This window comes from Doryrhamphus excisus, linkage group LG10 (assembly GCF_037039965.1).
Source record: "Doryrhamphus excisus strain RoL-2023G ecotype Guam linkage group LG10, RoL_Dexc_Guam_v1.1, whole genome shotgun sequence".
Classification (NCBI taxonomy): Eukaryota; Metazoa; Chordata; class Actinopteri; order Syngnathiformes; family Syngnathidae; genus Doryrhamphus; species Doryrhamphus excisus.
Window position 1 is genome coordinate 2,354,903 of NC_136366.1, and position 24,233 is coordinate 2,379,135.

General features: G+C 41.3%; 2 protein-coding genes across 4 annotated transcripts in view; one reads left to right on the top strand and one right to left on the bottom strand.

Annotated features, from left to right (window-relative positions):
• The window catches only part of LOC131120076 (stromal membrane-associated protein 1-like), a 45,658-nt gene extending 27,012 nt beyond the window's left edge, over positions 1 to 18,646 (top strand). For 2 of the 3 annotated variants that reach the window (XM_058065157.2, XM_058065158.2), the window contains exons 8-11: positions 4,138 to 4,238; positions 13,792 to 13,975; positions 14,597 to 14,802; positions 16,355 to 18,646. In XM_058065157.2, the coding sequence (XP_057921140.2) occupies positions 4,138 to 4,238; positions 13,792 to 13,975; positions 14,597 to 14,802; positions 16,355 to 16,471 (608 nt within the window). In that variant the 3' untranslated portion in view covers positions 16,472 to 18,646. The remainder of the gene's footprint in view (positions 1 to 4,137; positions 4,239 to 13,791; positions 13,976 to 14,596; positions 14,803 to 16,354) is intronic. The other variant, XM_058065160.2, reaches the window with a different exon arrangement.
• A 3,471-nt stretch (positions 18,647 to 22,117) lies between these two features.
• b3gat2 (beta-1,3-glucuronyltransferase 2 (glucuronosyltransferase S)) overlaps positions 22,118 to 24,233 on the bottom strand; it is a 45,059-nt gene continuing 42,943 nt past the window's right edge. The window contains exon 4 of the mRNA XM_058065162.2: positions 22,118 to 23,107. Within this exon, the coding sequence (XP_057921145.1) occupies positions 23,021 to 23,107 (87 nt within the window). The 3' untranslated portion in view covers positions 22,118 to 23,020. The remainder of the gene's footprint in view (positions 23,108 to 24,233) is intronic.

Genomic DNA, 24,233 nt, shown 5'->3' on the forward strand with positions numbered 1-24,233 from the left:
CAAGAAATAATGTAAATCCAACTAATCTGTTTCGGCCAAAAGTATTAACACAAAACATGTTTTTATAGTTTTACAATTAGAATTATATTTATTATGCAGAAAACAATTCTAAATAAATATCAATTATACATTAAAAGGATAAATGCACGTTTAAGGTTACTTCAAGCTTCACTGATGATGTGATTGTTGCCAAAGACACAATATGGCACCAAGATCAACACTGTTTCGCCATTCAGTTATTTCTTGAAGTAAGTTTCTGCATTTTTTTTTATTACGTCTGCAAAAAATAACCCAATATGCAGCCAAAGAAAAAACCCAAAATGTAAAAAGTAAGATATTGAAACTCGTGATGTCATTGTGTTGCTGACACATGCCTGCACGAGCCGGGGGCTCCGTGCACCGTGGCCCTGCCGCTCCATGACGACTCAAAGGCGGTTTACCGAGGTGTCTCTGGCCCTTTTCCAGCCTGGTTCTCCTGACCTCTAGAGCATCATCCCCGGCTAAGACCGCAAGGTGTTTGGCTGGGAAGTACGCCAACTGATGCACCACGGACCACAGGGTCCGGGGCTTCTAGCGTCCCAGAATAGAGTGTGAAATCTGACTGAAGCTGTGAGCGGACACCATCACCCTGGAAGCCTGGGGGGGTGGGGGGGGGGTTAGCTGGAAAGCTCACACCTTGCTTGCCGGGTGTAGCGAAACACATACAACTATGTATTCATACAGACTGATTTGGTGTAAGAACACAGGTGGACGTGTTAGAAGCATTATTTTACGGAAGATAAGCTAATGCGTGTATGATACTTTCAAGGACATGCATCGTTATTCGCTTATAAAATATTGACACTTTCAATGTTTGTCCCCCAAACTAGAGTACCCGGAGAAAACCCATGCATGCATGGAGAACATGCAACTCCAGAGGGTGGAATCGAACTTGGGTCTCTTAGCTGTGAGGCCTGAGCGCTAACTACTCCTGCGCCGTGCAGCCCCTAATGGCATAATTAATATAGGATATTTTTAATGGTAATGGTAATAGTTTTATTTAGTAGGGAGGCATGGCATGGCACTGAGGATCAAGGAAACGCCACCTTTGGGGGCCGCCCATCGGGGGACCAGCACCCGGGCCCCCCGACTCTGACAGACGGGCAGACCCCACATTAAAGGGAGGAACCCCCAGCCGGCCGGGTCGAAGGGACCCAAGGATGGCACCCCTTTAGCAGACCCGACACAGCCCCCAGTGTTGAGGACCCCACCTGAGGAAACACTGTAGTTAAAAGCTAAAGACTAAGAGCATAAAATAGGACTAAAAAGATAAAAATGTAAGAAAAGTATAAAAATATGAGTTAAAAGCCTGATTAAAAAGGTGTGTTTCCGCAGTCCTGAGGTTCTCCGGCCGGCTGTTCCACAGGTGTGGGCCATCCGTCCATCCATTTTCCTCCGCTTATCCGGGTCCGGGTCGCGGGGGCAGCAGTCTTAGTAGGGAAGCCCAGACTTCCCGGTCCCCAGCCACCTCCTCCAGCTCCACCGGGAGCACACCAAGGCGTTCCCAGGCAGGCTGTGAGACATAATCCCTCCAGCGTGTCCTAGGTCTGCCCCGGGACCTTTTCCCCGGCTGGGCATGCCCAGAACACCTCACCAGGGAGGCGTCCGGGAGGCATCCGGACTAGATGCCCGAGCCACCTCAACTGACTCCTCTCGATGTGAAGGAGAAGCGGCTCTACTCACCCTAGGTGGGGGCCATAGTGGCTAAATGCTGCCTCACCGTGGGTTTTTGTTCCGGGTTTTGGTATTGTTAAAAGGCCAGTACCGGAGAACCGCAGGGTCCGCGGGGGGGTTGATATGGTAAAAGCAGATCAGATAAATAAGAAGATGCCACTAAGGCCGTTAAGACATTTAAAAACCAGTAAGAGAATCTTAAAATCGATCCTGAAGCGGACGGGGGGCCAATGTAGCCACTTTAAAACCGGTGTAATGTGCTCCCGCCTTCTGGTTCTGTAATAAATGGAGATTTAAAATACTTTTTTTTGGGAAGACCATAGAGCAAGGCATTACAGTAATCTAAGCGACAGGAAATAAAAGCATGCAAATATGGAGAAGCCATATATGGTTCAGCCACCCAAAACGCTGTATGGCGACCATGTGGGGATAAATTAGCATACATAGCAATTTGTTTAGTATGTGGTAAAATATTTCTGGATGCTTCCAAAACACATCCATAAACCTCATCCTAACGGTTGGTCTGTTGCCATGGTGAAAATGAGAGTGCTCTTGAAGCAGCGCCATCTGCTATTGTCAGACGGTGGACACAGAAACATGGCAATGAAGTTAATAATAGTGGATGCTTTTATTCTTGCAGCTCATCTCCATAACAATGTATGTATTTCATGTGAGAGCGGAACGGGGTCGTTCATATGCAAGTCCAACATACTTACAGTATGATTAGCGTGTATACGTCAATAGTTTCTGTGGATTATTTTGAGTGTGCAATTTAATCAAATGGTTTTTGTTATCAGGAACAAAAAGTGGTTTTCTTTTTACACTTCAATGTACATGTTTCATCACTCGAGTATAGAAATGACCTCTAATACTACTACACTACTCTCACAAGCACGGCCGCCATTCTTTGTTCTTTTGATAGAGCGCACCCCCCCTTTTTTTCTCCTTTTTGGCTGCCCTTGTTGCTTTCCTTTTCTTTAAAAAGTATGTAACATTGGCTTAAATATGCATTTTTTTTTTTACTAATAATAGACAGCATTTATCCACAATCCACAAAACTGCATTATTTATTATTTAATATGTTTTTAACTCCGGTTTCCTCCCACATTCCAAAAACATGCTAGGTTAATTAGCGACTCCAAATTGTCCATAGGTATGAATGTGAGTGTGAATGGTTGTTTGTCTATATGTGCCCTGTGATTGGCTGGCCACCAGTCCAGGGTGTAGATAGCTGGGATAGGCTCCAGCACCCGCCGCGACCCTCGTGAGGAAAAGCGGTAGAAAATGAATGAATATGTTTTTTAAAAAAACAGGATGGAATAAATCCGTGACATGAAGCATGAACTGTGCGTATATATATATATATATATATTTTTTTTTTTTTTCGATATCTGATTCAGTAAATGTGAGCAGTATTGGACTCGATATTGATTGAATCTGTCCATCCCCAAATCATGTATGGGGGGCAAGTTTTGAATGGATATATTCCACCTTTTTCCTGCTCTGACCTTGCAAGCCATGCCCCCATCAAAAAAAAAATTATATTCATTATGCCATTTGATTTTTCTAAACCAGTGCATTTTTTAAAATTACCATAGAATATAGGAGGGTATAGCATACTCCCTTTTTTTCCTCCTTTTTAATATGTAAAATTGGCTTACATATGCATATTTTTTACTAATAATAGACAGCATTCATCAACAAAACGGCATTATTTATTATTTATGTTTAGTTTTTTCTTTTAATTTATATTTATGTTTTAAAAAAAACGTGATGGAATAAATCTGTGACATGAAGCATGAACTGTGCGTATATATATATTTCTCTATCTGATTCAGTAAATGTGAGCAGTATTGGACTTGATATTGATTGAATCTGTCCATCCCCAGATCATGTATGGGGGGGGCAGGTTTTGAATGGATATATTCCACCCTAGGGCTGCACGGTGGACGAGTGGTTAGTGCACAGACCTCACAGCTAGAAGACAAGGGTTCAATTCCACCCTCGGCCATCTCTGTGTGGAGTTTGCATGTTCTCCCCGTGCATGCGTGGGTTTTCTCCGGGTACTCCAGTTTCCTGGAACATTCCAAAAACATGCTAGGTTAATTAGCGACTCCAAATTGTCTATAGGTATGAATGTGAGTGTGAATGGTTGTTTGTCTATATGTGCCCTGTGATTGGCTGGCCACCAGTCCAGGGTGTACCCCGCCTCTCGCCCGAAGACAGCTGGGATAGGCTCCAGCACCGGCCGCGACCCTCGTGAGGAAAAGCGGTAGAAAATGAATGAATGAATGAATATTCATTATGCCATTTAATTTTTCTATTTTTCTATTTTTAAAATGACCGTAGAATATAGCAGCTTTAGTTTGGGTTTGGAAGGCCAATTGAGTTTTCTGCAATATCAAAAACATTTCTCTCTTCCAGATGCTCCAGATGGTGGTGGAAAAGTCAATGATGAACTGGACATTTTTGGACCGATGGTCTCCAACCCTCTCCCCTCCTCCAACAACACACAGCAGGCCCAGGTAATACGCGCAGTGTATTGTGTGTGCGTGTGTGTGTGTGTATACACACGCTTTCATCATCTGCTTATCAGTGTATGCCTGCTGCTTTGCAGACGGTCTACTGAGACCGATGAAGCAATGGCAACACAAACACACCATGGCAGAGTCTAAAACACAACATCTCTTCAATAATTGATGTCCTATTTACATGCACACACACACACACACACACACACACACACACACACACACACAGTAGATTATATCAAAGTCAACTGTCATGCCTTTTATTCTACAGAATCACTTTCAGCATGTCCTTGCAAGCACTGTGGGTCGGACTGGGAAATATAAAACTCCAGTGGTGGTAGTACTTCTTGAATCATGAAGTCTTTACACTGTATAAATGTTAATGCACTTTACTGGTTTTATTTGGTGTCAGCTAACTCACCACAATAACTTACCATTAGTGTCACAGAGGTATAATATACAATTGTCCACACGAGGGCCCCTGACCAATTACCAATTGTTTTTTTTTAAACCTCTGGTTCATTTTTCACTGTCATGCATCAAAATAGTTTCAATGAAAAAGTTGGTTTCGTTCATAAATAGTGGATATCCTGTCGTCACACGTTTTTCATCATTATCACAAATATTCATATTCATATTGTGTTGTAAAATTATTCATTCATTCATTTTCTACCGCTTATCCTCACAAGGGTCGCAGGGGTGCTGGAGCCTATCCCAGCTGCCTCCGCTGGGCAAGAGGCAGGGCACACCATGGACTGGTGGCCAGCCAATCACAGGGCACATATAGACAAACAACCATTCACACTCACATTCATACCTATGGACAAATTGGAGTCGCTAATTAACCTAGCATGTTTTTGGAATGTGGGAGGAAACCGGAGTACCCGGAGAAAACCCACGCCTGCACGGGGAGAACATACAGAGATGGCCGAGGGTGGGATTGAACTCGGGTCTCCAAGCTGTGAGGTCTCTGCGCTAACCACTCGTCCGCTGTGCAGCCCACTTGTAAAATTACTTCAGATTTTTTTGCTCAGGAGATGAAGTGACAATACTGAAGATATTGTCAGACAAAAAAATACTTTGGTAGGTTCTGTACGAGTACACATCATGTACTTGAATGTACATCTTTATGTAAAAACAAGAATATGGTGCTCAATTTAGAATCCAGTTTGAATTTTCTTTCATGTAAACAGGGTCATATGATTAATTAATTCATTTTCTACCGCTTATCCTCACGAGTGTTGTGGGGGTGCTGGAGCCTATACCAGCCCTACTTCGGGCGAGAGGCCAAGTTTAAATTCATGTAAAGCGTTTGAGAACGGATATAAGCTAGTATTTAACATTTGGAGTTTCCTTGTTGTGTGATGAATAAAGTCCATCCTATCCAATCCGCACTGTGCATGTCACAGACTTACTTCCCACTCGGTTGTATTTTGGGAATTTAGAAGGCAGATTTATCTTTCCGGCTGTGATTAGCCAGGTGCGAGAAGAAAGAGGAAGCTGTAGCCTGCTGAGTCTTGCAGCTATTAACTGACACCTGGGAGCGCTTTCTTATCTGTGAATATGTCAATTACTAAAATGTGATTACAGCCTTGTGGGAGGGGAAGGATTGGTGTTTTTCTCTCTATCTGTTTTCCCCTCGTGTGCAACGATTTCACGTAGAAACTTTCACCGGAATTTGACCAACATTTGAAGAAGAAGAAAGCAGGCGAACCGGAAGGTCAGATTTCAGCTCCAGTTCTTCACAGAGGCTTCAAAGTGGCCTCGTGGTTAGCGTGAGCATGTTTGCCACGCATTTATAGATCTGGGTTCGGATCTGGGTTTGGGCATCTTTGTGTGGAGTTTGCATATTGTTGTGCGTGGGTTTTCTACAGATACGGCATACTTTTTCCGGCAATCCGGACAAATGAATTATTTTGAGACCCCTCGTCATCTTGGTACCTGCAGAGGAGTAGGTGTAAAAGATTTTGAAGAAAAATGGAAAAAATTGATGAAGTGTCCTCAACAATCTTCTCAGTCTTTTTAAATGCAGGCTGGCTTTAGTGCACAAGAACATGAACATGGCAACTATTCGTTTCAGTACTGTTTGGGCAACTTTCATCCATTTTACTTCGTTTCGCCATGTCCAGGTCTAGATTGACTAGAGTCCTGCCACCCTATGTGGAAAACTCATTTCAGCCGGCATGTATCCGTATCAGGTCACGACTCAAAGCTCATGACCGTACGTAGGTGAGGGTTGGAACTTGGCCTACGGACTCAGCTTTCTTGGCCCAGACAGTTCAGTACAGCGATCACATGACTGTAGACGCTGCACCAATCCACCTGTCCACCTCACACTCCAGCTGTCCGTCACTCGTGAAACACGAGCCTGAAATACTTGAACTCCTCCACTTTAGTCTCAACCCAAAGACTTCATACCCTTCTGATCCTTGTGTAGTTTCCAAAACACCCTCCGGTTATCCTTTTTGAAAACAATCCCTCATTTACTGCGGTTATTCCACCCTTTAAAACATAGTAAACCTGATTATGATCTTCTAAATAAAGTTTTTAACATTATTCAAACCCTCTAGACATCAATTAACATCCTTATAGTCACCTTCACACTTCTATTGCCCAACATAGAATAACAGAAAATAAAACATATCAGATGTATTAGGACATAACACACTCACATTTTCAGTTAGGCATTTTTATACTTAAAAAAGCAAAAAAAAATCTGCTTAAATATAAATATTTTTGACAAATAATAGGCTGTATTGGAGCATGAAACTGTTTTTCTATATCCTCACAAGGGTCGTGGGTGTGCTGGAGCCTATCCCAGCTCTCTTCGGGCGAGAGGCGGCGTACACCCTTGGACTGGTGGCCAGCCAATCACAGGGCACATATAGACAAACAACCATTCACACTCACATTCATACCTATGGACAATTTGGAGTCGCCAATTAACCTAGCATGTTTTTGGAATGTGGGAGGAAACCGGAGTACCTGGAGAAAACCCACGCATGCAAGGGGAGAACATGAAAACTCCACACAGAGATACCTTAGAATGGAATCAAACTCGGGTCTCCTAGCTGTGTGGCTTGCATGCTAACCACTCGTCCGCTCCGTATTATAAGTCACGGAATTTGAACCATGTACTCGTGAGGGATGACTGTATTGTACTATTGTATGATGAGAATTCCGACATTCCTTAATTGAAACCCCAATTAGACATTCAAGCCGGTCTTGGTGATTGTGTTGCGTGCTTTTATTGCAAACTCTTTATTATAATACATCTGCTGCTGATCATTTTGTTTTCATGTCACACTTTCAGTTGTGGATTAGGAGTTAATTATGAACAGAAATTCAATCTGAAGGCAGCGGACCATGAAATGTGCCAAATTTCAGTTGCCTTTAAGACAGTCCATAATGGTTCCGCCATTAAGATAAATGTGGGTTGCTGTTCAAAATGTTCTTAGTAATTTAATGAAACCACAACAGTGACTTTGTAGATGGAATAAATCGTAAGTGTCGCATTTGTTCGGGAAGCCTTCATAGATAAATGGCAACATGGATCCGAGTAAACAATTTAGGACGTCCAAGAGCATAGAAAGAAAGAAGGAGGCATACACGAGCGTTCATTATTTTGTGTTACTTGGCACACAGAGCGAATGACCATTATTTGACCGGTTATTCAGATGCCCGATTTCAGAGCGGAACACAATAAAGGGATGAAAAGAAAAGTGGAGAGCCACTGGGATGAGAGAGGGGTGAGTAAAAAAGAAGGGGAGCCGTTCATTGTGGAGGAATGGGGACGTGATGTAATGAGCTGCTGACCATTTTGTTCTTTTATGATTCACTCTTTTCTTAGTTTGTTTTCTCTAGATTATTCCAATTATGGGAACACAAACACACCTGTCCGACTGTGGCTTTAAAGACACAGATGGTCTATCACAGGGGAGTGGATGGATTCAAGCAATGATGGAAAACCACAGGAAAAAAAGTGTGTGTGTGTGTGTGTGCACGGGCGTGTGTGTGAAACTACGAAAAAAACCCACCCCGGCCTTGAGCGAACATAATGGAGCCTTGTTGTGGTGCCTTTCTATCACACAATGTGCTGCTAGGAGCCCCGCAACATATCACATGCTATGTGGATGTGTTTATGTTGTGTTGCATTAATGTCAGTGTAGCTAAAAGACAAAAGGCCGCATATAACGCAAACTGTCTCTTGCCAGGCAGATATTGAGTCATTTACCACAGTTGAATAAAAAAAATAATACAATTGGGTTTGAGAAACCCTATATCCTATAGAGCCATCAAAGCCACATATTTGAAAATGTATTTTTGTGAGAGCCATATAATATATTTAAACATTGAATATAACTAAATGCGTGCATTTTCAAGCAAGACCAACAATTTTAGAAAATTCTTTGCTTAAACCACATTGCACACTAACTAGTTAGCTTCTGTGTTTTAGTTTTTTCTAAACTTAAAAGTGTTTCAAACAGAGTGGGAATGAAAGACAAAATAAAAAGCCAAGAATAAATAAATAAAAATTATTAATTTTTTAATTAAAAAATAAATTTCTAAAATAAAATAAAAAAACTTAAATTATATTAGGAAAGCAGGAAGTGAACAAATGTAACATTTACTCACTGTAAAAGTACCAGATGGAGGGGTAGGATATAATAAGCTTTGCTTCTTCCTACTCCTTTTGGACATGTGGAACTGTGAACTGATTATGGGATGCACTCAAACATTACCAAGAATATACCACTTCCACAACAGGGTTCAATCCCACCCTCGGCCGTCTCTGTGTGGAGTTTGCATGTTCTCCCCGTGCATGCGTGGGTTTTCTCCGGGTACTCTGGTTTCCTCCCACATTCCAAAAACATGCTAGGTTAATTAGCGACTCCAAATTGTCCATAGGTATGAATGTGAGTGTGAATGGTTGTTTTTCTATATGTGCCCTCTGATTGGCTGGCCACCAGTCCAGGATGTACCCCGCCTCTCGTCTGCAACCCTCGTGAGGAAAAAGCGGTAGAAAATGAATGAATGAATGAATACCACTTCCACACGGAGTGAGTGGATAAGCTTTATTTCATTCAAATATGTCGGATATGACATGGCTGACTCCATGCAAGGTAATGGAATCTAAAGATGTCATCAATGTAACATCACTGTCGCCTAGTGACGAGGATACGACATGTAACCACGAAACAGCAGTCATTGATTATTTTTGTAATTATTATTCATTATTTGAGATAGTGATATTCCAACCAAGATGGCTTCCATAGTGTTTCCATTCTATTCTAGATGTGATGGGTAACCAGTTGGACGTGCTGCAGGATGGGGGTGATGTGTTGAAACGAAGGAGTTCTGGAGATGATGCGGGCGACTGAATTCTGGACCGTTTGAAGCTCATGGAGAGATTTGTGAGGGAGGCTGACAAGGAGAGTTGCAATAATCAACACGGGAGGGAACCAGGCTGTGAGCAAGAATAGAGGTAGCACGGGGGCCGAGAGAAGCGCGTAGGCGATTGCTGTTGCGTAGATGGAAATATGCAGACCTGGTAATGTTATTGATGGGGGATTTGAATGATAGCAAGCTATCGAGGGTGACACCCAGGCTCTTAACCTGAGGGGCGGGGGGAGACTGTGACGTTGATGTTGAGAGAAAAACTGGATTTTTGTATTTTCACAGCTGAGTTTGATGACATTTTTGGTCATCCAAGAATTTGTTTTGCTCGAGAGGTGTAAGCAATGAAAATTAATATTGCATTTATGATATTGCTGAGAGCGGAAAGGTCAATAATGAATAGGAGGGGTCCCAGGACAGAGCCTTGAGGCATGCCTGAAGTAACGGGAGGATAGTCTATTGGGGAGGTTGCGTCAAAGGCTGCACTCAGATCAAGCAGGATGGGGACGGTAAGTAGTCCAGAATCTGCTTCCATGAGGAGGTTGTTGGTGATCTTTAGGAGGGCGGCTTCAGTAGCATGTTGAGGACGGAACCCAGACAGAACTGTTCATAGAGGGTATTATGATCTCCTCGCGTCCTTTGTCTTCTCAGTATGTGGCGCTCGTGGAAAAAGTTTGTTACATGCAAATGAAAATGTCTGGTCATCCTTCAAATTCAAATGTATTATGACACGGAACAGATAAAATATTCATTTCACTTGTCTAATTTATTACTCCCAAAAGTCTTTGTACATAATTGGTTGTAACATGGTTTGGATGGAAAACCATTTGGAATGGAAGGGAAATGGGTCAGATCTATCAGTTGAAGAAAATAATCTTGAGTGTGCATATTGCTTTAGCTTCCAGGCTGGAAATTATTGCATTTTTTTTTTCCCCACCAAAATCCTAATTAACTATCGTAATCCACGCTATGCATGCCAGAAATTTAGCTACCGCATCTTAATGCAAACTTTTCATTCCTTTTATTCCATTCATTTCCAATTTCTATTCCCGAAAATCATCCTTCTCCTAGATGCCGTAGCACAGAAACATGTGTGCATCATTTGTTTTATTTTGTTTTGTTCCGGGGAGTTATGCACCTTAAACTATGGTGTGTTCAGGGAAGTGCAAAATCTCATTATCAGTGAATTATTATTGGTTTTCTAACACGGTACATGTATGCTGTGCATTTTACCTGTAGTACAGTACAGTACTCTCATTTATAGCGGTTATCTATATCAGTATCACTGAGGAAAATACAGGAAGCAGAACTGCAGGTAGCAGATATGAGGACGCTAAGGTTCTCATTGGGAGTGACCAGGATGGATAGGATCATGAAGGGGTACATCATAGGGACATTACATGTTATAGGCCTTGGAGATGAAGTCAGAGAGGCCAGACTGAGATGGTTCGGACATGTCCATGCAGGAAAGGTGATGGAGACGGGAGGAACTTAGAAACCAATACAATGTGTCGATGATGTCATATATCCAGCTATTTGGTTTTTTTTTTTAAATAAATCTACATACAATTGAATTCCTTCTCCATAGTGATATGACGAAGACAACATCAGCCAGACCCTCAGAGCCAGATGACCGAGTCACGGCCTCTAGTCCGCCAATATTATTGTTTCTAAGACAAAATGAAGCCTGCCTGCCCGTCACAGAGTCTGCAAATGGGTTTCTCAATGTGTGAAGTCGCTTTGGAGCAAGCTCTGTCTCAGAGTCAAGTCCTTTTGTTGAAGCGTGACGTCAGTAAAGACAATTTACCTTCCTGCTACTCTGTAATTTAGGAGCAAGGATGCTATTAATAGCATCACCTGACTCACCGGGACTGGCTTCTCTCAACAAAGCCGTGCGTGTCCGTACTGCCTTGTTCATCTTTCAATATGTCCTGTTTAAACTCTACATCCCCTTTCTTCTAGAGCAGGGCTCTCAAACTCAATTTACTTGGGGGCCACTGGAGCTCGGATCTGGGTGAGACTGGGCTGCAAAAAAAAAAAACGCATTTATTAAAAATATTTTTTTTTTAAAAACTTCCCTTTGGTTCCAATTTTCTACAAGAAAAGCTCTGATAAAACATTCCACTGTTCTCAAATATCTTACTTTTTATTTTTCTACACAAAATAAGATGAAAAATAAATAAACAAATCAAGAATAAAGAAAATCAATCAATCAGTAATAAATAAATAAATATAATAATAATAATAAAATGGCAAATAATAAAAATTAAGAAACCACATATAGTTGGTGGGTAGACAAATGATTTTTTTTAGATTAAAATGAACAAAGCATTATTAGAGCCCTGTAGACATGACAAAACACGACTATAGTCACATTTATACTCTTTTTATTTACAACATATTGCGCAACTGCAGGGTCTTGAGACACAAATGCTAACTCGCAAACTAGAGAGCTAGCAACCTAAACGGTAGCCTTCAAGTTATTTCCTTTCAACTTAAATAGCCAAAAACTTACCACTTCCACACGGTTAGGGAGGATAACTATTAACAGTTATTTAAACTTTAACATGAACATTAATCAAACGTAATAATTTTTTCTGGGTACATGATACCATACAGCATCCATATCAAACTTGCGCGGGCCTGCACTAACATTAAACTTTCATATCAAGGCGGGGGCCTCAAACTAGTGTCCTGCGTGCCACATTTGGCCCGCGGGCCGCATGTTTGAGACCCCTGTTCTAGAAGGGTCTATTTTTTCTCCACACTTCTCATCCTGATGTTTTATTTTCCCCATATATGACACTCGTTTCTCCTTCATCTTCCCTCCTTCCTTCCCCTCTGCCTTCTCTTATGTGTCACGGTGCCTCATAATCCTTCCTCTTCCAAGATCTGCTTTCTCTTTTCCTTTTTACCTAATTCCCTCCAGGTCTGGGTTTGCCCCCCACCCTCCCCTTTTTTCCAGTCAAAGAGAGTCAGCTGAATGAGACAGGAGTGCGGCGCTGCCTGCAAAGTAGTTGCACACAACACACCATCAAAGCTGTGTGTATATGTGTGTTCATGTTTCAGGGGCCACTATTTCTCACAAGCCTTTGCTTATCGGAGCCGTGAAGCCGACCCGGCTTTCACTTTGTGGGTCACCTATTTACACACACAGACACACACACACACACACACACACACATAATAAAAGCTGTAATCTTTATATATTAGACATTGATGGCACTTCACTTTTGACTGACATCTCTTGACATTATTCTAATTTAAAGTGAGGGAAAAAATTATTTGATTTGATTTTGAGCAGTCTATAATTTTTATGTTTTTTTTTATTTTACAAAACATGAAATAAAGATTATACATTAATGTGTACCCTGCCTCTCTACCGAAGTCAGTCAGGATGGGCTCCAGCATACCCACGTCATACCCCTAAGGTTGTTTCAGATTGACTCTGGCAATGTGCAAGTTAAAAGTTTTAATTAAAACTTTGGAAGCAACTGTCGGGCCTCATTCAAACCCTTGGCGGTCCGGATGTGGCTCCCGTGCCGCAGTTTGCCCACACTTGCTCTGCGGGCAATGACGGTTTTTCTCATGTTTTAAGACAAACTTGCACACTCCATATGTCTTTGTGCATCATCCGGATGGCCGAAGTGCGTCTTTCGTATTTTTTGCCGGTGTCACGTTTGAGCAAAATTAGTACACAGATATTCAGATATTCAGATATTCAGTCTTTAATGCGTGTGGAGATCTTACTCCTTCATGGTCACCACAACAATGTTCTCTACAAACAAACAAAAAATGCAGCTATTTTGGGAATGCCAAAAAAAATCTTACTTTCACTTATGACTTAGGATTTCGAGGCCGAATAGGTTTCATCAATTTATGCTCAAGGCAATAGAGGACGGCTGTAGTCTGGGATGGTGGCTGGTGTGCAGTGATGGGAATAGGCGTTTAACAAACAAAAAAAACACAAAAAAATGGAGCTACAGTAGAACCTTGGTTAGCGTCATAAATCGAGCTCTAACCAAAACCTACTCAAAACTAAAACATTTTTCACATAAAAAAATAATGTAAATCCAATTCATCTATATGCACACTAAGCATGTACTGTACATCTTTGTTTGGAATAATTCATGTCTGTGTCTTTATCCAGTCAGGTTCCAGTAGCGTGCCTCAACCATCAGATTCCTCCACCACCTCCTCCTCTACCTCCACCTGTCCCACCACCAAGGCAGAGGAGAAGAAGCTGTTATCGAAAGATTCCATCCTGTCTCTGTATGCCAGCAGCTCCGTGGGCAGTCAGCCACAGAGCCAGCAACAGCCTGCTACTGGCCAAGGTAACGTGAAAAGCGTACTGTATACACACACACACATATATACATACATTATGGATATATATGGATAATATATCCCATAATATTGTGGGTCTCTAACACGGTACATGTATGCTGTGCATTTTACCTGTAGTACAGTACAAGAGTCTCATTTATAGCGGTTATCTAGAGTATCACTGAGGAAGCAGAACTAGAGGTAGCAGAGATGAGGACGCTGAGGTTCTCATTGGGAGTGACCAGGATGGATAGGATCAGGAAGGGGTACATCAGAGGGACATTACATGTTAGAGGCCTTGGAGATGAAGTCAGAGAGGCCAGACTGAGATGGTTGGGACATGTCCATGCAGGAAAGGGGGGGGGGGGGGACTTAAAAACCAATACAATGTGTCAATGATGTCATATATCCACCTATTTGTTATTTTTTTAAATAAATCTACATACTGTCCACAATTGAATTCCTTCTCCATAGTGGTATGACGAAGACAACCATTGTGTGATTCATTCTACTGCTGTATGTAGAGGATTAGAAATATAAAGACCGATGTACTTGAAAATCGAAATAAATAAACATTGATAAAGAACCAAGCCAAAATAAGCCAATGTGCCTGAACTGATGTGTTTTAGGTGTGTACATGGGCCAGCCTCAGGTAACACAGCAAAGCTTCAACCCAGCCACGGGCCGGCCCACCACCATGATGGGAGGAGGGGCCATGATGTCGGGTGCGACTCTCCCCAATGGAAGCTACATGGCCGTGCAGCAGAATGTGATGGCAGCCAATCAAGGACAGAACATTCCCAGCATGCAGCAAGGACCGTGGAACGTGGGCCAGGTAATACGCAAGACAATTGCAAGCGTTTTCGTTTGAAAAGTGCTCATTTTCAGCTCTTTGTATTGAGCTGTGGACTCCTACAGAGCAGCGACACACAATAACCTGCACAGAAAGCTTTCTAGATCTTCCAGAATTTGCACCTATTCCATCTTTATTTCCAAAACTGTTTGTTTTAATTTATTTCACTAATGGCCCGCCTCCGGGCACACCCACTCCGCTGTGATTGGTCCCCATTTTAAGGGACCCTGTTGTGAGATCTGGCAATAACAGCCTGTTGACACCAAGAGACCAGTGTAGAATAATATATGTATTATTATGTCTTCTGAATATTATATAAACTGTAATTTGCACATGCGCCATCCCTCTTATGACGATTATTCACAAATTAATTAATTATTAAATGAATATTGTTTTATGGTTGAATAAGGCCTATTATTTAAAAAAATATGCTTATTTAAGCACAATGTAAATTAAGCATGTTCAATCCTAAAATGAACTGAAATGAACTAAATGGCCTAAAATCATTAGAAGCATTCTGGTAAATGTAGTACCCCACATTGGCCACAAGGTGGCTGTGTTTTCGATGAGGCAAGGGCCAAACAAGGCAGGTTTAAATGACCTTTAAATGACCAGGTACAATAATAATAATAACATAATAACACCGGCTACTGTTGTGGTCATAAGCTAAAACTCAACTTTGAACCTCTGACATCACTTCCTGTCCTCTACATATCTGTCTGCCTGCCACTAAGGTCCCCCAGGGAACACATTGACTGTGACACACACCCGAACTGGAATTCGAATCAGTAACTGTTACATTTGTTCACTTCCTGCTTTCCTAATATAGTTTAAGGTTTTTTTTAAATTTGTTATTTTTAAAAAAAAATTTTTTTGTCTCGTACCGTTTAATAACATAATAACATAATAATAATAACATTAATAATAATAATATATAATAATAAAAAATAAATATAATAATATTTATATATTTTAAAAATATATTTATACATTATATATTTACACTATATAGTATATATTAATTATTATATATTAATATTATAAAAATATTATTAATATTATTGCGAATATTAACATTACTATATAATAACAATGACATTAATGACAGAATATAAGACGCTTCCCACCAAAGGAGTGTACCATATGAGGAGTGATGGAGCGATGCTGTCTGATCCCATAGTGCATGAATGTGTCACTCATGTAGTCCATGAGTGCACTTACTGCCGTGCACATGGTGAGAATGCTTTATGTGTGTGTGTGTGTGTGTGTGTGTGTGGGCATACACACACACACACACACACACACACATCACAAAGCTCTCAGATGACCAGATAAACAAGTAGTGCATACTAGGCACATTCATAATAGATAAGACATAATGGAAGATGGCGAGTGAGGAGAGGAGGTGCTGTACAACGGAGCCGGAGGAGAAGAGTCAGGAGGTGATTAGGGGGGGACGAGGGGGGGCGGCTTTAAATTCAGTGTGAGTGTTTTGCTTCGTCTTTCATAGTCAACATCTCATCTTCACCCTCAGTTATCCCAGCAGATGTCGGGCATGGCCACCGACGCAGCGGCGCCACCATCAGGCACGCCGGCCACCGGTTGGCCAGCCGCCTCCGGACAGACCCTCAGCACTCAGCTGTGGAAGTGAAGCAGTGGAACACACGGCCGCAACCCTCCGTCGCAGTATCTTCAAGGTTACGATCAAACACCAAGGTGACAATACACCGTGGCGGTCGGCCATGTTTTGTCGTCATTTGATTTCATGTTGGTGCTGTGTGAAGAATAGGACTAAAAAACACACAAAAAAAAGAATTCTGCTGGATGGAGTATCTACTATCATAATGTTATAGTTGTAGAATATCATTAGAGTTATTAAATAGTTCCTAGTCATTGAGTGCGTACAGTAGATATGGTTCCTTTGTGGTGGTCTCGGTGGCCACCAAGTCTCCTCTATACAGCCAGCCTAGCCCTGTGAGAGGTAATAGTCCGACTAGTACTGTATTTGTGTGAATATGATGTGTGAATACTTCATCTTTAACAGAGCCATAGCCTGAATGATGAGCGCTTCACCTCCCAGACACGCTAATCCCTCATTCTTGCCTGCGCAGTTCATGTAGTAACTGAAGAACATAAGAGGTCATCTGAAGACACGGTATTGGGAAAAAAAACCTGATTGGATTCTAATAGATTCATTCAAGTGGGGAAATATTTATTGCTGGAAAATTACATAATAATGACACATTTTATTCAACACATTAACTGAAAAACTCAAGTATTTGCAAGTCAAGTCCCGAGTCATTAATGTCAAAGTCCAAGATGAGTTGTAAGTATTTGATTCTATTGTCAAGTCAAGTCCAAAGTCATCAAAATTGCGACTCGATTCCAAGTCGCCACAACTTTGACTCATAACTTTTAATATACCGTATTTTCCGGACTATAAGTCGCATTTTTTTTTTTCATAGGTTGGCTGTTCCTGCGACTTATACTCCAGAGCGACTTTCATTCATTCATTCATTTTCTACCGCTTATCCTCACGAGGGTCGCAGGGGGTGCTGGAGCCTATCCCAGCTGTTTTCAGGCGAGAGGCGGGATACACCCTGGACTGGTGGCCAGCCAATCACAGGGCACATATAGACAAACAACCATTCACACTCACATTCATACCTGCGTATGGACAATTTGGAGTCGCTAATTAACCTAGCATGCACAGGTAGAACATGCAAACTCCACACAGAGATGGCCGAGGGTGGGCTTGAACTCGGGTCTCTTAGCTGTGAGGTCTGCATGCTAGCCACTTGTCCACCGTGCAGCCTCCAGAGCGACTTATAAATGAAAAAACTGTTTATGTTACATAAACACTGAACACCTTTTCTGTTCATGTTTATTTTTTGCGTAGCTAATAAGCATTGTGTTAGCATATCTTACTCCTATTCAGCCTGTTTTCTATTCTTTTATTGTTATTGTTTATCGTAATGTCTGTTTTGGGCAAGTAGTTTGGAAAATAAATTACCCGCAAAAAATGCGACTTATACTCCAGTGCGACTTATGTATGTTTTTTTCTAACAATATTAGCATTTTTGGACTTGTGCGACTTATACTCCGGAGCGACTTATAGTCCAGAAAATACGGTAATACGGTGGTGTGAAAAAGTGTTTACCGACCTTCCAGATTTCGTATACTTTTGCAGGTTGGTCACACTTCAATGTTTCAGATCATGAAACAATTTTAAAATATGAGTCTATGACAACACAACTGAGCACAAAATGCACTTTTTAAAGTCAACTTTTTATTATTAAAGAGAAAAAAATAAACCTACATGGTCCTGTGTGAAACCATGATTGTCCCCTAAAAGCTAAGCAGCAACAACTGCAATCAAGCATTGCAATAACTTGCAATGAGTCTCTTCCAGCACTGTGGAGGAATGTCGGCTCACTCATTTTTGCAGAATTGTTGTCATTCAGCCAAATTGGAGGCTTTTCCAGCATGAACGCGTTTTTACGGTCATGTCACAGCATCTCGATATGATTCAGGTCAGGACTTTTGACTCCACAACTCCAATGTCTTCATTGTAGTTTTCGTCAGCCAATCAGAGTTGGACTTGCTGGTGTGTTTAGGATCATTGTCCTGCTGCACAACCCAAGTTGGTTTCAGCTTTAAGTCACCAACAGATGGCCGGACATTCTGAAAACAGCCCCAGACCATCGCACTACCACCGCTGTATTTTACCCCACTTTTACGCCAGATGTAACGGGACACACACCTTCCAAAAAGTTCAACTTTTCTCTCATCAGACCACAGAATATTTTCCCAAATGTCTTTGGGGGGGGGGGGGGGGGGGTCATCAAGATGTTTCCTTGACATTAACTGAAGCAAGTGAGGCCTGCAGTTCTTTGGATATTCTCGTGGGGAGATGTTGGGGTCATTTTTGTGTTTATCCACAAATGTTTTGCCATTTGTGGATAATGGCTCTCGCTGTGGTTTGCTAGAGTCCCAGTGGCTTTATAACCTTTTCCATTCGAACTGAAGTGTGATAAATCAGTAAAAATCCATGACCATGTAGGTTTTTTTCCCCATTAATAATTTGTTTCATTTAAAATTTGCACTTTGTGTTCAGTTGTGTTGTCATTGACTAATATTTACATTTGTTTGATGTCAAACATGTAAAAAAAAAAAGTTTTTATGGTAGGAAACCTCAAAGGCCGCTACTGTACTACTGTACATGGTAGTAGTTGTGCAGTCATATTAATATTCCCCAATAAATGAGCAAATATACAGTATATTTTATCTCAAAGCAACATCCAAACACTCCAAATACAGAAATGGCTCAAAATCCAAAACGTGCAGACGCCATGCTTGGAGTTCTTGGATGTCGGTGTCAAGCTCATCACTCTCAGCTGGCGTAAATCGAGGCTGCTGGTCCTGACGCCAGGTTCAGTGGGAGCTGGGCTGCAAAATCGTAAAGACATTCCTTTTGTTCGGAGATGGTTTCCGAAGACAAATGAAACCACAGAAGAATCATAGCGATGCATTTTACTGTACTTTAAACATCGTAAAGCGTGTACTGACGTGTATTGTGATCGCAGCCATGGAACAGAATGAAATGCATCCATCCGAGTAGCTGGAGTCTATCCCAGCTGAGTTGGGGCAATCACATGACACGTACATACAGACAACCATTTACACTCACATTCACACCTCAACGGCGATTTCGCATCTCCGATTAGCTCAACTTGTGTTTTTGCGATGTGGAAACAACCTATAATTTCAAATCTATCGTAGCGTCGTTACCCAGTGTTGTGCTACCATTCCGATTTCAACTGTGGTGTTTTGTTGTGTGCCGTACAAGAGAAGCACAATGAGCACGAAGCAAATAAACCTGGACGACCGAGCACATGATGGCGACCCCGTATGACAACGCTGGATCGGTCCCGTTATTGTGGCTGCTGAGAAGAAAAAGCACACACAGAAGCCGCCATTCACACGCCATATTGTTGCAGAGGTTCATGTCCACTTGTAACAGGGTCCCCTCTGCCGGGCAATAAGTCGTATTCACTTCATGACACATTTACACGCATATGAAACGTCCTCCAGGTTTATTTACGTTAGTCTTTACAGTTTCTGGTGCCTAATACAAAACATGTTTCTGTGCATTGAAATAAAATGATGCTCATTGTTGTCCAAAGATTATTTCATATGTAAAAGTAGTTTTATTGTAAGGGACGTCCATGTTGTTTGTTTTGTTCCCAGCATTCACCAGCACATCATTCAGAATAAAGGTTGTTCAATCCTACGTCAGACTCTTCTTTAAGACTGCAGTCCCGTATTGATAAGGTGACGCTGTGACCTTTCACCTCACAGTCGCTTCTTTCAGTCTTTCCAAAATTTTCAAGTCATTTAGGGGAATAATATTGATGAATTTTCATTATTTTTCTTTATTACCAAATCTTTTTTTAGACTTTAGATTGTTTTTGCATTGCAATTATTTTTTTTTTTATGTCAAATTATGTTGAAAATGTCATTGAAAAAAATCCCAAGAAAAATTCGGATAATAAAAATTGACTGTGAAAAAATTCAGTGCAAATATTTTTTTTTCTGCATATGTCAGTTTTGAAACATTACATTTATTTGCACAGAATTTTTCAAAACAAAATTTTAAAACACAATGTTTTAGCAAACTTCATTTTTAAACTGAATTTTAATAAACTGAATTCTTAAACATAAGATTTAAAAACCGCAAAAAATAAAAAAGCTAGCTTAAGAATGCACATAATGGGACACCCCCCCACCCCCCCCCCCAAAAAAAACCCCTCTAACAATGCTTGATTTTCATAATGTGACCTACAATTAACCAAGCTACATCAACGTTGTTATTATTGTTATTAATATTATTACGCCAAAGAACTACTTTGCTGGAGTAGTGACACCTTGCCACATCACACCGGCTAGCGACTAGCCGGAATGGGTGTGGAATACGTGGAATGGGCGTGTCCCATTACATTCATTAATGTGCTGCCTCTTTTTTTATTTTTAGCTGTTTTAATATCTTTATAACACACAAAAAAATAGGCGACTTTTACTTACATGAGGACTGTGGATTACATGGAGAAAATGCCTTTTTTCCTGACAACATAAAGTCCGTTTGTTAGCCTAGCTTAGCATATGGACCTCAAACACTTACCAATGGCGATGCTAACATCATATCTGTATAATACGTTCTCTGTGAATCTGCTGGATAATAAAAAAAAACTGTCGAGGGAGTTTAAATTGAAAGTTGAAGTGTACTTAAGCGTGTACAATCACATTCACTTGCAGATGTTGATGAAAAATACTAGCGACCAAAAGCTATGCTATACGTACAAGTCGGTTATAGTAACTATGATGATTTGGACACCACATGGTTTTTACATGTCAATACATAAGAAACATAAGTAATCATTTGGCTCCACCACAACAGTAAACTGAAGTTCAAGGCTAAATAACGAGAGTGATGGCGTTGGACACTCGATTGTTATTGGAGTTCAAATTTTCAATATTGTCAATATTATCAGCGTAGCATATCAGAGCCACGCAATAAGATATGATATTCCTGTCAGTTTTTTGTGTGCTCCCCCCCCCATAACCTAGCCAAGATTAAATTATCAATCAAGAAAACACAACCTAATGTATTTTTTAGCATCATTATGTCTCAATAATGTAACAATTGCGGCCTTAGAATTTGTATTTCACTCAACACTAATAAAGTGAAACTTAGCTAAATTAGCTAAATCTTAAAAACTTGACGTGGTCACGATCAGCCGTCTCTCTGTTGTGAGTATTTGATGTGTGCCAAGTACGGTACCAATCAAAAGTCTCGACACACCTTAGTCCGGGACTCCTCAAGGCACACTGCATGGACCCTTTTAATTTTTCCTTTGACCAAAAATTCCTTTATATTCCTTTATATTTTCATATTCGGCTAAGGGGAAAAGAAACAATCAATGAATGGATATTGTTCATTTCCATTATTGTTTCATAAACATGTCCGTACAGTAAACACATCAATATCAAACACTGTAAGAAAGTGAATTCATGCATCTTCCGAAATGTCAAGTATCTGTACATGCACTAGGGGAAACTGTTTGATTCCTTGCTGATTTTCTTGTTGTTTACCTCCAAAGATAGACAGTGTGAAAAACAATCATGAAAAAATAGCATTAAATAATATTTCATTGCGGGGATCCCAATGTAAAATATGGGCTAGTATTTGGTGGAAAAACCTTACCCATATTTTGAGCGGCACAATGGAGCGATAGATATTTTTTTAACATTACAGGCAGTCCTCCGTTTGCAACCTTCAATGTTATGATGCTTCGTGGTTACAAGTGAACCCCCATACATTTTGAAAAACTGAATGTGAGTGTGAATGGTTGTTTGTCTATATGTACCCTGTGATTGGCTGGCGATCAGTCCAGGGTGTACCCGGCCTCTCGCCCCGAAGACAGCTGGGATAGGCTCCAAACCCAACCAGAAGTGTGCCAAAGAAAAGGAAAGTCATCACCATGGAAGTCAAAAATGATGACGCCCAATTTTGGTCCTAACTGCTTGACTGTTGCAACCATCATAAAGCACAACGACGACTGGATGCTAACAGAGGAGTCATGGATTCTCTGCACAGCGTTGTGTTTCCAGACTCCTGTTTTTTTTTTAAAACTTTAGGCGAGAAGTGGGGTACACCCTGGGTTCTGTATCTTTCCCAGGGATAATTTGATATAATCGTAGATATAGGATCGAACCCACAACCTTCATATGTGCATTTTTTACATTTTCCGTACCATACAAATTGTGTCCGGTTGATATTTTTATAAGGTAGTAAACTTACAGAAACAGCAGGGGATCAAATACATATTTCCCACAATTATTGTGACAGACAACAAGCATTGATTTGTTAGGTTTATATCACAGTATCATATGCTGCCATTCATTTGTTAATACAAAAAAAACAAAACAAAACACATTTGGACACCTGAACACAACCTGTGTTTAATTTTTTTCCGTTGTCTTAGTGGTCGCCCTTGGTTTAAGCGACCACCCTTTTTTCACCCAGTGACTGACAGGTGATCAGTAGAGAGTGTAGTCCACCTTTTGGGATAGGCTCTGTCTTGACTCCTTAGTGATGATTAGGGAGGGCGGTATGCTGATAGCAAGTTCCAGTTGTGTCTCACACCTCAATGACCACACTGTCCTTTGGATGTTTGGACTCGTTTGCTAGGTGGGGTTTCTCTGTGCGGGTGTGCCACACAAGCACCTGGAAAAAAAAACACAAGAATAAATCAGAATATCATATCGATATTATTATGACCAGTCAATCAACCTTACAGTTGAATGGCATGACTATGACCTGTAAAAAATCGGTATTCCAAACGTATTCTTACTGCATTCTAAATATTCTTACGGTGTTCCAACAGCATTCCAAACATTCTGATTGCCTTCGAGGGAACGGGACTCGAATACATCGCAGTTGCTTCAACCGGAATGCACTTCGAACGGCGTCGTAATCTTTCAATTGCCACTCAAATGCAGTTGAAATGTACCTTGGAACTCCACCATGTGGAAACCGGAGTACCCAAGCCGAGAATCGAATCCAGGTCTTCCCGATCTCCAGGCTAATAATTTGGAACAACTAATCACTTAAAAAAGGCTGCACGGCGGTCTAGTGGTTAGCACGCGGACCTCACAGCTAGGAGACCAGGGCTCAATTTTCACCATGGAGTTTGCATGTTCTCCCCGTGCATGCGTGGGTTTTCTCCGGGTACTCCGGTTTCCTCCCACATTCCAAAAACATGCTAGGTTAATTGGCGACTCCAAATTGTCCATAGGTATGAATGTGAGTGTGAATGGTTGTTTGTCTATATGTGCCCTGTGATTGGCTGGCCACCAGTTTCTCACTCTAAGACAGCTGGGATAGGCCCCAGCACCCCCCGCGACCCTCGTGAGGAAAAAGCGGTAGAAAATGAATGAATGAATGAATGAACAAAAACAGATTTTTTGGAAAATAAAGATGAAAGAAGGGCTGCACAGCGACCGAGTGGTTTGCACGCAGGCCTCACAGCTAGGAGACCCAAGTTCAATTCCACCTTTGCATGTTCTCCCTGTGCATATGTGGGTTTTCTCCGGGTATTCCGGTTTCCTCCCACATTCCAAAAACATGCTAGGTTAATTAGCGACTCCAAATTGTCCATAGGTATGAATGTGAGTGTGAATGGTTGTTTGTCTATATGTGCCCTGTGATTGGCTGGCGACCAGTTTCTTGCTCGAAGACAGCTGGGATAGGCTCCAGCACCCCCGCGAACCTTCTGACCAGACTGTATTCCAACGGTATTCTTAGTAGTCCTACTGTGTTACAACTACATTGGAGTAGAATTTGTTGATTC